General features: G+C 38.2%; 1 protein-coding gene across 1 annotated transcript in view; it reads left to right on the top strand.

Moving 5' to 3' along the window:
- trappc9 (trafficking protein particle complex subunit 9) overlaps positions 1 to 12,981 on the top strand; it is a 215,446-nt gene extending 202,465 nt beyond the window's left edge. The window contains exons 22-23 of the mRNA XM_079879309.1: positions 8,579 to 8,802; positions 11,870 to 12,981. Coding sequence (XP_079735435.1) covers positions 8,579 to 8,802; positions 11,870 to 12,046 — 401 coding nt within the window. The 3' untranslated portion in view covers positions 12,047 to 12,981. The remainder of the gene's footprint in view (positions 1 to 8,578; positions 8,803 to 11,869) is intronic.
- The last annotated feature ends 258 nt before the right edge of the window (positions 12,982 to 13,239 follow it).

Raw genomic sequence — 13,239 nt, 5'->3', positions numbered from 1 at the left:
TACATCTATATATCACCTGAAAGCTGAATAAATAAGCTTTCCATTGATTTATGGTTTGTTAGGATAAGACCATATTTGGCCGAGATGCAACTATTTGAAATCTGGAAACTGAGGGTGCAAAAAAATATTGAGAAAATCGCCTTTAAAGTTTTCCATTTATGTTCACCAATGTGCTGCATTCACTCACAAAAATAAATGTTTGATATATTTACGGTAGGAAATATCTTCATGGAACATGCTCTTTACTGAATATCCTCATGATTTTTGGCATAAAAGAAAAATCTCTAATTTTGGCCCATACAATGTTGGCTATTGCCACAAATATACACATGCGAAATGTGACTGATTTTGTGATCCAGGGTCACATATGTGCACAAAAGAAAAGATCAATCTCATTTTAACATACATATACTTTCTAAATTGCAATCTTTATTTTCTTGCACGTAGACTATATACATACTCAATTGAGATCTTGGCCTTTCTTTCTTGTACGTATATATGTGATGAATTGTCATTAATTTTCCCCTTGCATGAAAGAAAAAGGCATTTGCAAATCAGCACACATTTGCATGCATGAAAGAAAAAGCCAGTCGCAATTCACAAGCATGTTTTTGTTCTGAATTGTTGTTTTTTTTGCATATAAATGCATGCTCATTTGAAACGAGTCTTCTCAGCATTGTCAGTTCTGTATGAGTCCTTACTACGGTTACGTTCACACACAGTTCGGTTATTTAGGGAAGACCCGTGCTGTGTGAACATAACCGGACTGGACAGCTAGTAGTCCTTCACGTCATACTGTGTGAGCTGCACAAAAGCGTCTCGTGTGTGGCGGGTTTTCCTTAACATACAGTGATGGAGATATGAGCTGTGTGTCATCTAAAGGTTTTCCACCCAGATGTAACAGCTGCTGTCGGTTAATAAGATTTGATGGATGAACTCGCGACTCGATTGGACTCTTGTCCTATGAAAGTGATGAGACTTTTCAGTTTTATGGAGATGGCCATGTTTGATATTACTTTGGTCATGATATTTGAGACGCTACTGTAAGTTTCTTTGTGAACAGGACATTTCAAGACTCACACCTGTAAGTAAAAGCAGTTTGTGAATGTAACCTCCTTTCTTGAACGTATGCAAATTAAAATGTTGAAGTATTGAAGTTTTTTGTGCTTCCTCTTTGCAAGAATGAAAAGACCAATCACAATCCTGTATGCAAATATTACGTATAAAATAAACATCTCTGATGGTTAGATTTTAGAATGTCAAACTGACCCGAATTCTAATCATTTATAATACTAATTTATTCTGACCTGTTCACATCCTCAACCTCGGATTTGAGCTGTTTTTACTAGTTGAAACGTATAATTATGGCAATTCAGTGGGGATTTTCAAACTGTTATGTTAAATTTAAGTGCTAAAGAAATCAGTTAAGCAGTTTTGGGCTGAATTAATTGGAGAATTTTGTGAAGATGAAAAATAAGAAGTCTGAGGGATTTCAATAGAGTGCCACATTGTAATTAATTGATCTTACATAAGCATTCACATTTGAAGCGCTGGATGATTCAGCCATGACAGCGAGAGATATCCCTCTTGTTCTTTCAGCGTTGAGTAATAGCGGAGGTCCACCAGGCTGAACTGTGTTTGAAGGACGTTGCTCTGCTCTCTAGCTTTGCAATTGAGAATGAAAAAGATTGAAAGGGTCTTTTGTGTCCCTCAGACCTGATTCCCTCTAGTATTTCTTGCAGCGTTGAGTATAGTGCACTTGAAAGCATGTGCCCTGATCTTGAAGAAGACAAGACAGATGTTTCCTTTAGCCTCGCGGAACGAAACTCTTGAGTAGATACGGCATTGGTTTTATTGTAGCGGTCTGAAAGCACCAGACACCTTCATGTTTGCCAACGGATGGCTATCGCTGAGCGAGTGTCAGCGCTAATGTGGAAAAAAATGAGCTGAGAAGATAAACTCCTCCAAAGGTCACCCGCCTGCTGATTCTGGGCTTTTATATAGATTTCCAAGTAAAATTTATGCTGTTACATGATGGCGGTCCACCTAAGTATAACTCAGCTTAATAATTCATCTAAATTACCTCATGGTTAAACATTTACAGGAGGGCTGTTAATAGACCGCTGACATTCATGTCCTAGAATCTAGGAAAGCTCAGGACCAAGTTTATCGAAACCTTCGGGTAGAAACCCTTCTCATTTGGTTAGTATGAGGTTGTTCTAAACCATTTGCATGGCCAGCGTAATTGTTGATGCTAAATGTTTTAAATGTTGTTGTTGTTGTTTTTTGTGTGTGTGTGCAAATTATATGATGATTAAGGTTGTCATTTTATATAAAATTATATATTTATTATGGCTGCCAATCGATTAATCGTGATTAAAGTATATATATACACACAAACAGGGCCTGAAGTTAACTTTTTTGACCACCAGCCACTGTGGCAGGTGGATTTAAAAATCCACCCGCCACAGTGACTTTTTACCAGCCAGTTGTTCTTTTTTTTTTTTTTTTGCCTCATAAAAGGTGAAAAAAAAAGGAACTGCACAAACATTTGTTCTTTAACTTGTAAGAATACACATTTAAGTGCTGTCAAGTTATTAACGAGATCCATACAAGTAATAATAACTCTTAGAATACAGATATAGACCGAGTGCAGCTCGTAGGCTATGTAAACAAATCACACGCGGCTGTGTTGATCGCTGGGCAGCTGTTAGTTACAGCGTTCAGGAACCGTTATGTTGCGTTCGCACCGGACGCGAATAGCGCGTCAGGCGCGAATATGCGTCTAAATTTAGACGCATATTCGCGTTTGGTGCGTATGGCTGACTTCGTTTAAATGTCAAATAACAACAGTTGCAAAAAAAAAAAAAAAAAAAAAAAAACGCAAAGACCCAGCCGCTTTAGTTACTGTTGCTATGTCCGACAAGCTACACCGCGCTCACGCCAAACCATGATCTCACGCAATGAAAAACACATCGCGCAGCAGACAACACGCTGACAGACAAGACAGTCCTGGTTACTTTTGATTTTAAACAAAGTATCAACGTTAAAATTTGGTCATTTTTAAAGAAATTTAGACAATACCGTTTTTGTGGCTCTGTAATGTGTCTTTACAGATCGCTGTGGTGCCTGCTTGTGAACCGATCATCTCTTCTTTCTAGTTAATTTATAGCATAAAATAAACATGAATGAAGTTTTAACTGCGGAAAGATGTCAGTAGGTCTACTCAGTACACTCCGTTTTTTCAAGTTCAAATCATCCAACGTTGAACTCTCCTGACTGCTTTGTCGGACAAAAAAAAAAGGCGGATTCGGCGGATTATGATTGGCCAGATAGCCGTCAATCAAACTCCCCGCGAAGGGTCGATTCTTATTGGCTACCTGCCAGTGTGGCAGGTAGATTGACAGTGTTACCCGCCAATTGCAGAATTCACCCGCATTTGGCGTGTGGTCGGGTGTTAATTTCAGGCCCTGCACACAAACACACACACATATAGACGGTGTATATATACAGTATATACACAAACTTCTTTGTTGGATGTGATTAATTGAAATAAATCGATTTGACAGTACTAATTATATAGTATATAATGATAGTTTTTTTTTAAATACTTTTTATAGTTATTTTTCAGGGAAGTTTTTTATGTCTATCTCACACAACTTTTGTATGGAAGCTTGTTTCTGCCATGGAATAAAATAAAAAAGGTAATTTTGACTTTTTATCTCACATTTCTTACATACATTTCTGACTATTTTCTCCAGAACCGTGAGGCATAAACTCACAATTTCAAGTTATAAAGTCAAAATTGTGATTGCAATTCTGACATTTTCTCGCAATTACGAGTTTTAAGTCTCACAATTCTAAAAGTGGAAAAGTCAGAATTGCAAGATAAAAATGCGCAATTACCTTCTTTTTTTAATATACTGTGGCAGATAAAAGCTGCGTTACTTTTGGTACCTGTAGCGCAGTTAGAGTTTTACAAAAGAATAGAATAGAACTCCTAGAGTCAAACAAGCATTTATGTACAGTGAGACAGTGATGCTTTCTTTATAAATCTCAATTTTCACTTTCTTTAAAATGTTAATAAAATAAATATAGCTTTGTCCATAAAGAGTTTTGCCAGAATAATGATGTAGTTTACCGTATATTCATTATGTATTCATTATCTTCATTGTCCATGATAATCCCTAACAATGTTTATTTTCCAATATAGACACTTCAATAAATGTTTTTAATCCTTTCAAAAATGTCAATCAGCCAAATAGCAGCTATTAAAAGACTTTTTAAACAAAACGCTAAAGTTATAAGTGATAAATAATGAGAATATGTATTTTGTGAATAAACCTGATGCTGTTGCTATGGTAACCTCCTCAAATGGGTGCAGCTTTTGTTTGGCACTAGGTGTTCGGGCCTTTGATATCAGGTTAGACCCTCTTCTCATGCAGGGCTGCTCTGAACTCCAGGAATCAGTTTGCTCACATGGCTTTGCTGAGTCGGACAGTTTTACCAGCTTTCTGCTGCCCGGCACTTTTCGCGGGCAGACCTGGTTGCCATGGCAGCCTACTCCTTTTTTTTGTGTGTGCTGTGACATCGTGGTCACCCCGACAACCGCTCTAGAGCGACAGTCGCCACAACAATGCTGACGTGGTAAACCTGAGAGAGAGAGAGAGAGAGAGAGAGAGAGAGAGAGGAGAGCGAGAGAGATCAGCAGAATAAAGCTGTAAAAGATGAAATGTGGTGTTGTGTTTAATGGCAGGAGCTTTAATGCACAAAGGTGAATCATTTTGACTTGGGTGAGTATGTAACCACCTAGCAACCACCCAGAACACCCTAGTAACCACTTAGCAACACACTATCATTATGGTGGTGCATTTTGCACAGGTAAACGCTACTCCTGTTTTCTTCAGAAAATGTAGTTTTCATATATAGTTCTGATTGATTCTTCCTCCCTCTCTCTCTCTTTCTCTTTCTCTCTCTCTCTCTCTCTCTCTCTCTCTCTCTCTCTCTCTCTCTCTCTCTCTCTCTCTCTTTGTTCTGTTCAGTTCATCATTATGGAGGAATATCTCCACCCGTCCACAGCTGATCTACCTATCATTTTCACATCTCCTAGCAACAGCTCTTTAAAAAACTAAATATAACACTTGGCAAGGTGTCGCACCAGCGACGTGTGTGTGAGTGTGCGAGTGTGTGAGATTGAGTGTGTGTGTGCATATGTGTGTGTCAATGTGTGTAAGACTGAGTGAGTGAGTATGTGTGTTTGTGTGTATAAGTGTCAGTGAGTGTGAGTGTGAGAGTGTTTAGTGTGTGTGTGAGAGAGTTTGAGTGTGTGTGTGTGTGTGTGTGTGTGTGTGTGTGTGTGTGTGTGTGTGTGTGTGTGTGTGTGAGAGAGAGAGAGAGAGAGAGAGTATATGTGTGTGAGTGTGAGTGAGTGTCTGTCCGTGTTTGTGCCTGAGTGTGTGTGTGTGTGTGTGAGTGTGTGTGTGGGTGTATATGTGTCAGTGAGTGTGAGAGTGTTTAGAGTGTGTGTGTGTGTGTGTGTGTGTGTGTGTGTGTGTGTGTGTGTGTGTGTGTGTGTGTGTGTGTGTGTGTGTGTGTGTGTGTGTGTGTGTGTGTGTGTGTGTGTGTGTGAGATTGAGTGTGTGTGCGTGTGAGAGTGAGTGAGTGTGCATGTGCCTGTGTGTGTGTGTGTGTGTGTGTGTGTGTGTGTGTGCGTGCGTATATGTCTGTGTGCGTATATGTCTGTGTGTGCATGTGTCTGTCCATGTGTGCGTCTGTGTGTGTGGGGGGGGGTCCGATGAAATGGAGGACTATTATTTGTAAAGTGGAAAATATGCAAAAATTTCAGAAAAGTGGAGACTTTGATCTCGTATTGTCTACAAACTGAACGAAAAACACACACACACACACACACAGTGAGCGTCTCTGGTTACTCCTGAAATAGCACAACAGAATCGACTTCTGATCTTACAATACAAGATTGAGTGTTTAGAGGGAGGTACAACTACATGATTCATATTTTGGATGGTTTTGGTGGATTTTCTTTTCTGAATCAAGATTTTCTCTGTGTCTTATTAAAGCAACAGAAGAAATAACAAAACTTGAGATCCTTAAAGGTTGCATTCGCTAGCCATTTTACTTCTGCAATGTGATTAATGTCAGTGAAGAAGACAAGGCAGCGAGGGATAGACTCACAGCCTGTACAATGGCACACAGTGGGTAAAGTCACATTACAATTTTAAAAACTATTTTATGGAGTTTTTGTCTGCTGAATTTTTTTTTTTGTAAAGATGTTTCTTTGGCTGGAAAATCAGTATGTTAAGCAACAGTATGACAGCCTCGTTTTCATTCCTGTCAGAGGTTAAATATGGTGCTACCCTGACTAATGTCTATTTCAGAGTAAAACAGAATATTCACTCAGGAGAAGGAAAGAAGTAACACTGAGAGGAAGATTACTTCAGGAATTGATTGGATCATATAAAGAGGTTTGGAGAAAAATGTGATTGTTACCCAGACTAACTTTTTTTCTTCTTCTTTGGAATAATGTGAACTGATAGACTGTGCACAAAATATAAATAACATAAATAATGATGTTAATAATAAAAATGAATGAAATTTTCACAATCCAGCTCAATCACAGTGGATTAACTCAAGTCCTGTATGAATATTGTTTCACACATCACATTACGTTGACTGCATGTTTGATCTTCAGCATTTAAACCGCAGTCGTCGTCACGAATCTCCATTAAAACAGCTTGTGTTTAGACGTCGCCAGTGGCATTGTTCTGTTCCAAAAAAGCTCTCTTGTTCTGGTAAAATGCTATTTCGGGACGTAAAATAACATTTGGATGAAGCCCTGGTTTGCCGAGTGAAAAACTTTTAAAGTCTTACATCGGTCTGGAGGGACCATGAATATTTGATGATGCAAAGCAAAACATTTGAGCTTCGCTTATAAAAAAAAGCTTGACATTTGGCTTGACGGTTGTGATAGTGACTATTAAGTCATCATTACCCAAACAGACGTCCCGTACCTGCCGCCTCTCAGTCCTCGGAGACATCCGCAGCTGTCCTGTCAGTGAGAGATTGTTTATCTGCGTGTGCGGGACGCTGCTGTGGTTATCATTGACAGAGCCCTGCAGGGACCGCGTCTCCCAGCATGCCCCTCTCCGGGGACCGCGTCTCCCAGCATGCCTCTCTCTGGGGACAGGGGTCGTGTGACAGCTCTGAAGAGAGACTGAGAACTGAGACTCACAGCTGAGAGAGATTCTACATGAGCTTTCTTCACAATCAGACAAAACCTTTCATCTGTATTATGTACTACTAGCCTACTTCTCTATTTTCAGTGAGCGTTCGTTCATGCTCTGCTCACAGGTCAGCGCTGCTGCATCATGACTTCTTATCTGTGCAGAGAAACAGAACTGCGATTGATGATCTAATGAAATAGTCTATCATGCCATTCAAACCTGTATGATTTTGTCTTCCGGAAAGCAGATTTGTGCTTTTTCATGCAATGAAAGAGATTGTGGATTGAGGCAGTTGAGCTGCAAAAATGACAAAAAGGATAAGTATCAAATTACGTTCAAATAAGAGTCCGTAAGATTGTTTGCCGTTTCTGAAAGGCGTCTCGCCAAGACTGCATTTACTCGATCAGCAGTACAGTAATATTGTGAAATATTATTACAATTTCTTTATTTTAAAATGTATTTTATTACAGTGATCAAAGCTGAATTTCCAGCATCATTACTCCAGTCTTCAGTGTCACATGATCCTTCAGAAATCATTCTGATATGATGATTTGATGCTCAAGAAATATTTCTGATTATTATCAATGCTGAAAACAGTTGTGCTGCTTCATATTTTTGGGAAAAACGGGATTTCAGAAATAGAACATTGGAAATAGAAATAATTGATAACATTGTAAATGGCTTTACTTTCAATTTAATGCACATTTCTGAATATAAGTATTAATATCTTTCAAAAAAAACCTTTAGTGTATATATATATATATATTTAATTGGTATATTTTTTTTGTGAGTTTTCATTTCATATCTTTTACAGCTGCGCTGTACATTTAGGAAAGTTCTTGACTTCTTGTGCTCATTCGCATCCAAAGAATTGGAAATATATTTCTCCTGAAATGATGCTTCATTTTTCTGAATCATACTGTAATCACAAAAGCCAAACTTTATATTAAAGAGATGTTTCATATTTGATGGTATTGGTTTTTCAGGACCTGTGTGCTCACTGTCTTTTAGATGCTGGCAGGTTTTTTACACTATGTTGCACATTTCAAGATGTTACAGTGAAAACCTCATTTACTGTAATAAGAGATCAGGTTCATATTGGGGTTTTTTAAATCACAGTGTGTAATGAGTGTTCTGTGTATACTTGCATCTGTTGGCTTCATCAGCCTTTTGAAGGCAAAGTTTGTATTAGATGAAAGATTATGTTGTTTTGAATGGAGAGTTTGAGGTTTGAACTCTCTCTCTCTCTCTCTCTCTCTCTCTCTCTCTCTCTCTCTCTCTCTCTCTCTCTCTCTCTCTCTCTCTCTCTCTCTCTCTCTCTCTCTCTCTCTCTCCAGATGTTGTGGTTAACGGTAAGCCGTGTGATTGTGACGTGGTGGCCGACTGCAGGGTCGGAGACGCTGTGCCGTTAGAGGTGAAACTGACCAACCGCAGCAAGAGCGCCGTCGGACCGTTCTCTCTGACCGTCGTCCCCTTCCAAGACTATCAGAATGGAGTCCAAAACTACGACCTGCAGGATGCCGTCACTTTCATCGGCTCCAACACCTTCTACATCGACACGGTGAGCCAGTGACACACACAGCAGCAGGACGCTGTGTTCACATCTGTTCTTTATTAGTAGTAATTTCTAGATAAGAGTAATAGTAAAGTCATTAAAAAGTTTGGGAATTATGTAAAGACCAGAAATACATTATTAATATATGATTATTAATATTATTATTATTATTATTGTTATTATTTACTAATAATAAAATACTACTTATAATAATAATAATGAAATACTAATAATATTATGCATATATCATTTATTTATTTAATTAATTTGTTTGTTTGTACAAAATAATTACAAGCAATAGAAATGTTGTTAAGATCATAAGTGTAAATTCAGTCAGCTTATATTTTTATACAGTGCTATGCATAAGTTTAGGCAACCATGCTAAAGTTGACTAAAAAGAGGAATAAAAAATCATATTTTGCAAATTTAACTTAATGCCTTATTTTAAAAAATTAGGAAAAATCCAACCTTTAAGGACACCAATTTTCTTTGTGAATGAATAATGTATCGTAAATAAATAAATGTTCTTCCTTAAAATACAGGGTGCATAAGTTTGGGCACCACTATGTTAAATTCCCATAGAGGCAGGCAGATTTTTATTTTTAAGTATTTTTTTAATTTTTTTTTTAGGATACTATGCATCCTGATAAAGTTCCCTTGGCCTTTGGAATTAAAATAGCCCCACATCATCACATAGCATTCACCATACCTAGAGATTGGCATGGTTTAATTTCAGTTAGCCTAAAAGCTAGTTTGATTTGCATTGCTCTCTCTAGGTATGGTGAATGCTATGTGATGATGTGGGGCTATTTTAATTCCAAAGGCCAAGGGAACTTTATCAGGATGCATAGTATCCTAAAAAAAAAATTAAAAAAATACTTAAAAATAAAAATCTGCCTGCCTCTATGGGAATTTAACATAGTGGTGCCCAAACTTATGCACCCTGTTTTTTAAGGAAGAACATTTATTTATTTACGATACATTATTCATTCACAAAGAAAATTAGTGTCCTTAAAGGTTGGATTTTTCCTAATTTTTTAAAATAAGGCATTAAGTTAAATTTGCAAAATATGATTTTTTATTCCTCTTTTTAGTCAACTTTAGCATGGTTGCCTAAACTTATGCATAGCACTGTATATATATATATCATTTTTAGATATCAATATATTAATATTTCTTTGTTAGTAAAGCTACTACTATTACCACCATCACTACTACTAATAGTAATAAATAATTTATATTAACATTATTTATTATAACAAATAAATAGTTGTTATTATTATAGTATTAGTCCAGTTTCCAACTAAACCTAAAGTGCATGGAAAGTAGACTGATTCCCAACTAAAATAACAAACTGACTGAGTGATCTGAGGCTTTTTCCTCTGAGACCAGAAACAGGATGAATGCAGTGCAGACTGGCTTCCTTTTCACTCTGTTCACTGTTTTGTCCAGTTAAAGATGAGTTTGGTTCTTTGTGTTCACACTTGGGATGTTCGGTTCAATTAAAACAAACCCTGGAGCGATTGCTCTGTTAGTGCGGTTCATTTGAATAAGTGTGAACGCTGCCATCCGAACTCTGGCGTTCATATTTCAGTCGAACCGCACCAGAGTTTGTTTGGAAGCGGACCGAGACCCAACCTACCAGCAACCAGGTTGTGAACGTATCCCCATGACTTCAGGTTCTGTATCTTTAGGTTCGGTGTAAAAAATGCCAATGTGAACGCTATGCGGATCAGAACTAAATGTTTTTGTTTGTTTTTTCAGACCAAACAAACCAAGCGAACCGAAATACAAGTGTGAACACACCCTTAAAATCAGAGTTTGGTTCTTTTAACTCTTTCCCCGTTTTCACTGTTATACTGTAGGGGGCGCTATGACACATCTTCTGAAAGAGTACTGAATCTCCTGATCAAAACACAGGAGAAGAAGAAGCAGAAACAAGCGACATTGTAATCATATGCATATGTAATATGCATATAGCGCGAGCATCAATAATAAACAGCATATCAGTCAAAACTGTGAGGCATTAGGGGTGTTGATGGACTCGATCTTCTCCATCTGTGTTTTGATCATCGTTCTGAATATGATCCAGATGTAGTCTTTGACAAAAATGTGATTTTCTCTAGCCTGGCAAGCCAGACCTACATCAAGATGTTAGGTCTGGCAACTCACCATAGACACGGCTCAATCCGAGGGGCGGGATAAACGGCTGTCTTTCAAATTCACTCTGCACGCAATAGGACAGCGCTTCAACCAACCAGAGCGTTTTCCCAACAGCGGAGCTAGTTGATAGATTCAACTTTTGCCATATCAGGCCGGCAAAACTACGAACACATCTTCCTTTTTTTAAGAATGACTTAAGTGCCGTTCTTTGCTCTTTTCTCAAAGAAAAACTTAACTCCAAGTCCTCCAGAGTCGCGGCCAAAGCCGAAAAACTGTTCTCCAGCAGCAGCCGCCATTCTTTGTTTTCAAGTAGCAGGAAACTGTCGCAACTCTGTCGTCATTATGTTAAGCCCGCCCTGCCTACTCTATACACGATGTGATTGGCCTGACCCAATTTAGGTTTTTGCAGCTCGAAAGTCAATGGAGAGTTGCTAGACTGCCCTGGCTGCAAAATAAATTGTATTTATTTTATTTATTTATTAAATTTTATTCTAGGTTTCTAGGCTAGATTTTCAAATTGTTTTGCTCAAAATGTTGCTTTTTTATAAAACTTACCCACATTCAAGTGTTGAAAAAAAAAGAATGCATGAAGCTATTTTTTTGTTTGTCTAAAAGCAGAGGGTCTGTTCTTTCTTTTGAAACACTGCATGTTCAGATATTCATACCACAAAATATTCTGGGGGCAATGAAACTTTTGTGAAAATGGTCAAAACTTTTTTCTTTTTTTTTTTTCTTTTTTTAAACGCTGGCGGGGAAAGAGTTAAAAAGGACAGACTGTCTTTGTTTCTGTATGACCCTGACAGGACGAGGAGTGTGTAGGAAACAGAGCTGTGTGGTACTGCTGTTGGCAGTGATGAAGTCAGCAGGTGTGTGTGTGAGCAGTGATGCAGGTGTGTGTTCTCATCCTCAGGTGAACCCCACGGAGAACTCAGTGTGTGTGGGAGCCCTGCTCTTCTTATACACCGGTGATTTCTATCTGAACATCAAGTTTCAAGACGACAGCACGAGCCGCGACCTGCCGCCCGCCTGGTTCTGCCTGCCCAGCGTCCACATCAAAGCCCAGGAGCCAATCGAAGCAGCCGCCTGAACTGGTGAACTCTGACCTTTGACCTGACAGACTCAGTAGGCTTCTGAAAAGGGGAGGAATCTGCCGTTATCTAAAGCACCTCTGAGCTGATCTAGATAGAACAAGTGCAGTACCAGTGTATAAAGCTTTTACAGCTTGGAGATTCAATTTCAATTCATGTCAAATCCTCCACTTTCCGATCAGTTTGACGGTTCTGAACCCATCATGCTCGTTCTGCTCTTTAGAGATAGGCAGACTGGATGAAGAACACTTTTCAGCTAACCACTAAGTGAAAACATCAAAGGAGATCTCACAGTTTGTTCCTGAATCGTTCTCTTTAAGTGATCGTGACTGCAGAGAAATGTAAAATGTTTTCGATTGCTCAACACCGTCATGTTTTCAATGCAGGAATCTGAAGGAAACATCTCCAGCTCATATTTCAACTCATAACAAGAAATTATATTGAGTTGAAGCCTATTTTTACAACTTTTGCTTTGCCTTGCGACAATTTGTTTTGCCTTACGAATGACAAGCACATTTTTGTCTAGTCTCATTACTGTAATGTCTTCGCTCAGGCATTTTATTTATTCGTTTGTATTACTCTAAATCATAAATGGTGAATAATTAAAATGCTTTAAATATACATACACATAATTAGTTGGAGGGGAAATGTTCTTAATTGTCATAAAAATATTGTCACAATTTCAAAAACTCTTAATGGGTAAAACAGGTTTCTCTTTTTCTTAATGCAAAGCATCATTTACTATTTCCTTCTTTTGATTTTTAGCTGAAATATGACCTGGACATGTTCTCGGCAGGGGTTCACATTAATAGTGCATGTAAATATGAGTTATGTCTGTCACAGTAGTTTCATGTATGAATCTATACAGCTGTAAGGACATTTGGATTTTGGAGTTTTTCTTGGGTTGATGCATAAATATTTTTTGTGACCCACGGCTTTGATTCATGTTTATGTAACTATGAAATTGGTTTCTTTAATGTGTTTGCTCATCAATCTGATGTCTATTAAGCTGATGATTTTAATCAATCTAAGGGACGATGTACTAAAAACGTAGACCTTTTCACGTAGAGACGACAAAGTTGTCAAAACGATTCCCGTTCACACGGATCCGTGAAAATGACTAAAAACGTTGTATTATTCATGCCAGGCCAGTAGTTGGCGATGGCACTTTGTAAAGAAACACTACACGCCT

Source organism: Squalius cephalus (assembly GCF_949319135.1).
Source record: "Squalius cephalus genome assembly, chromosome: 8".
In the NCBI taxonomy this organism is placed as follows: domain Eukaryota; kingdom Metazoa; phylum Chordata; class Actinopteri; order Cypriniformes; family Leuciscidae; genus Squalius; species Squalius cephalus.
The sequence above is the reverse complement of the archived record's forward strand: the minus strand, read 5'-3'. Positions and strand labels throughout refer to the sequence as shown.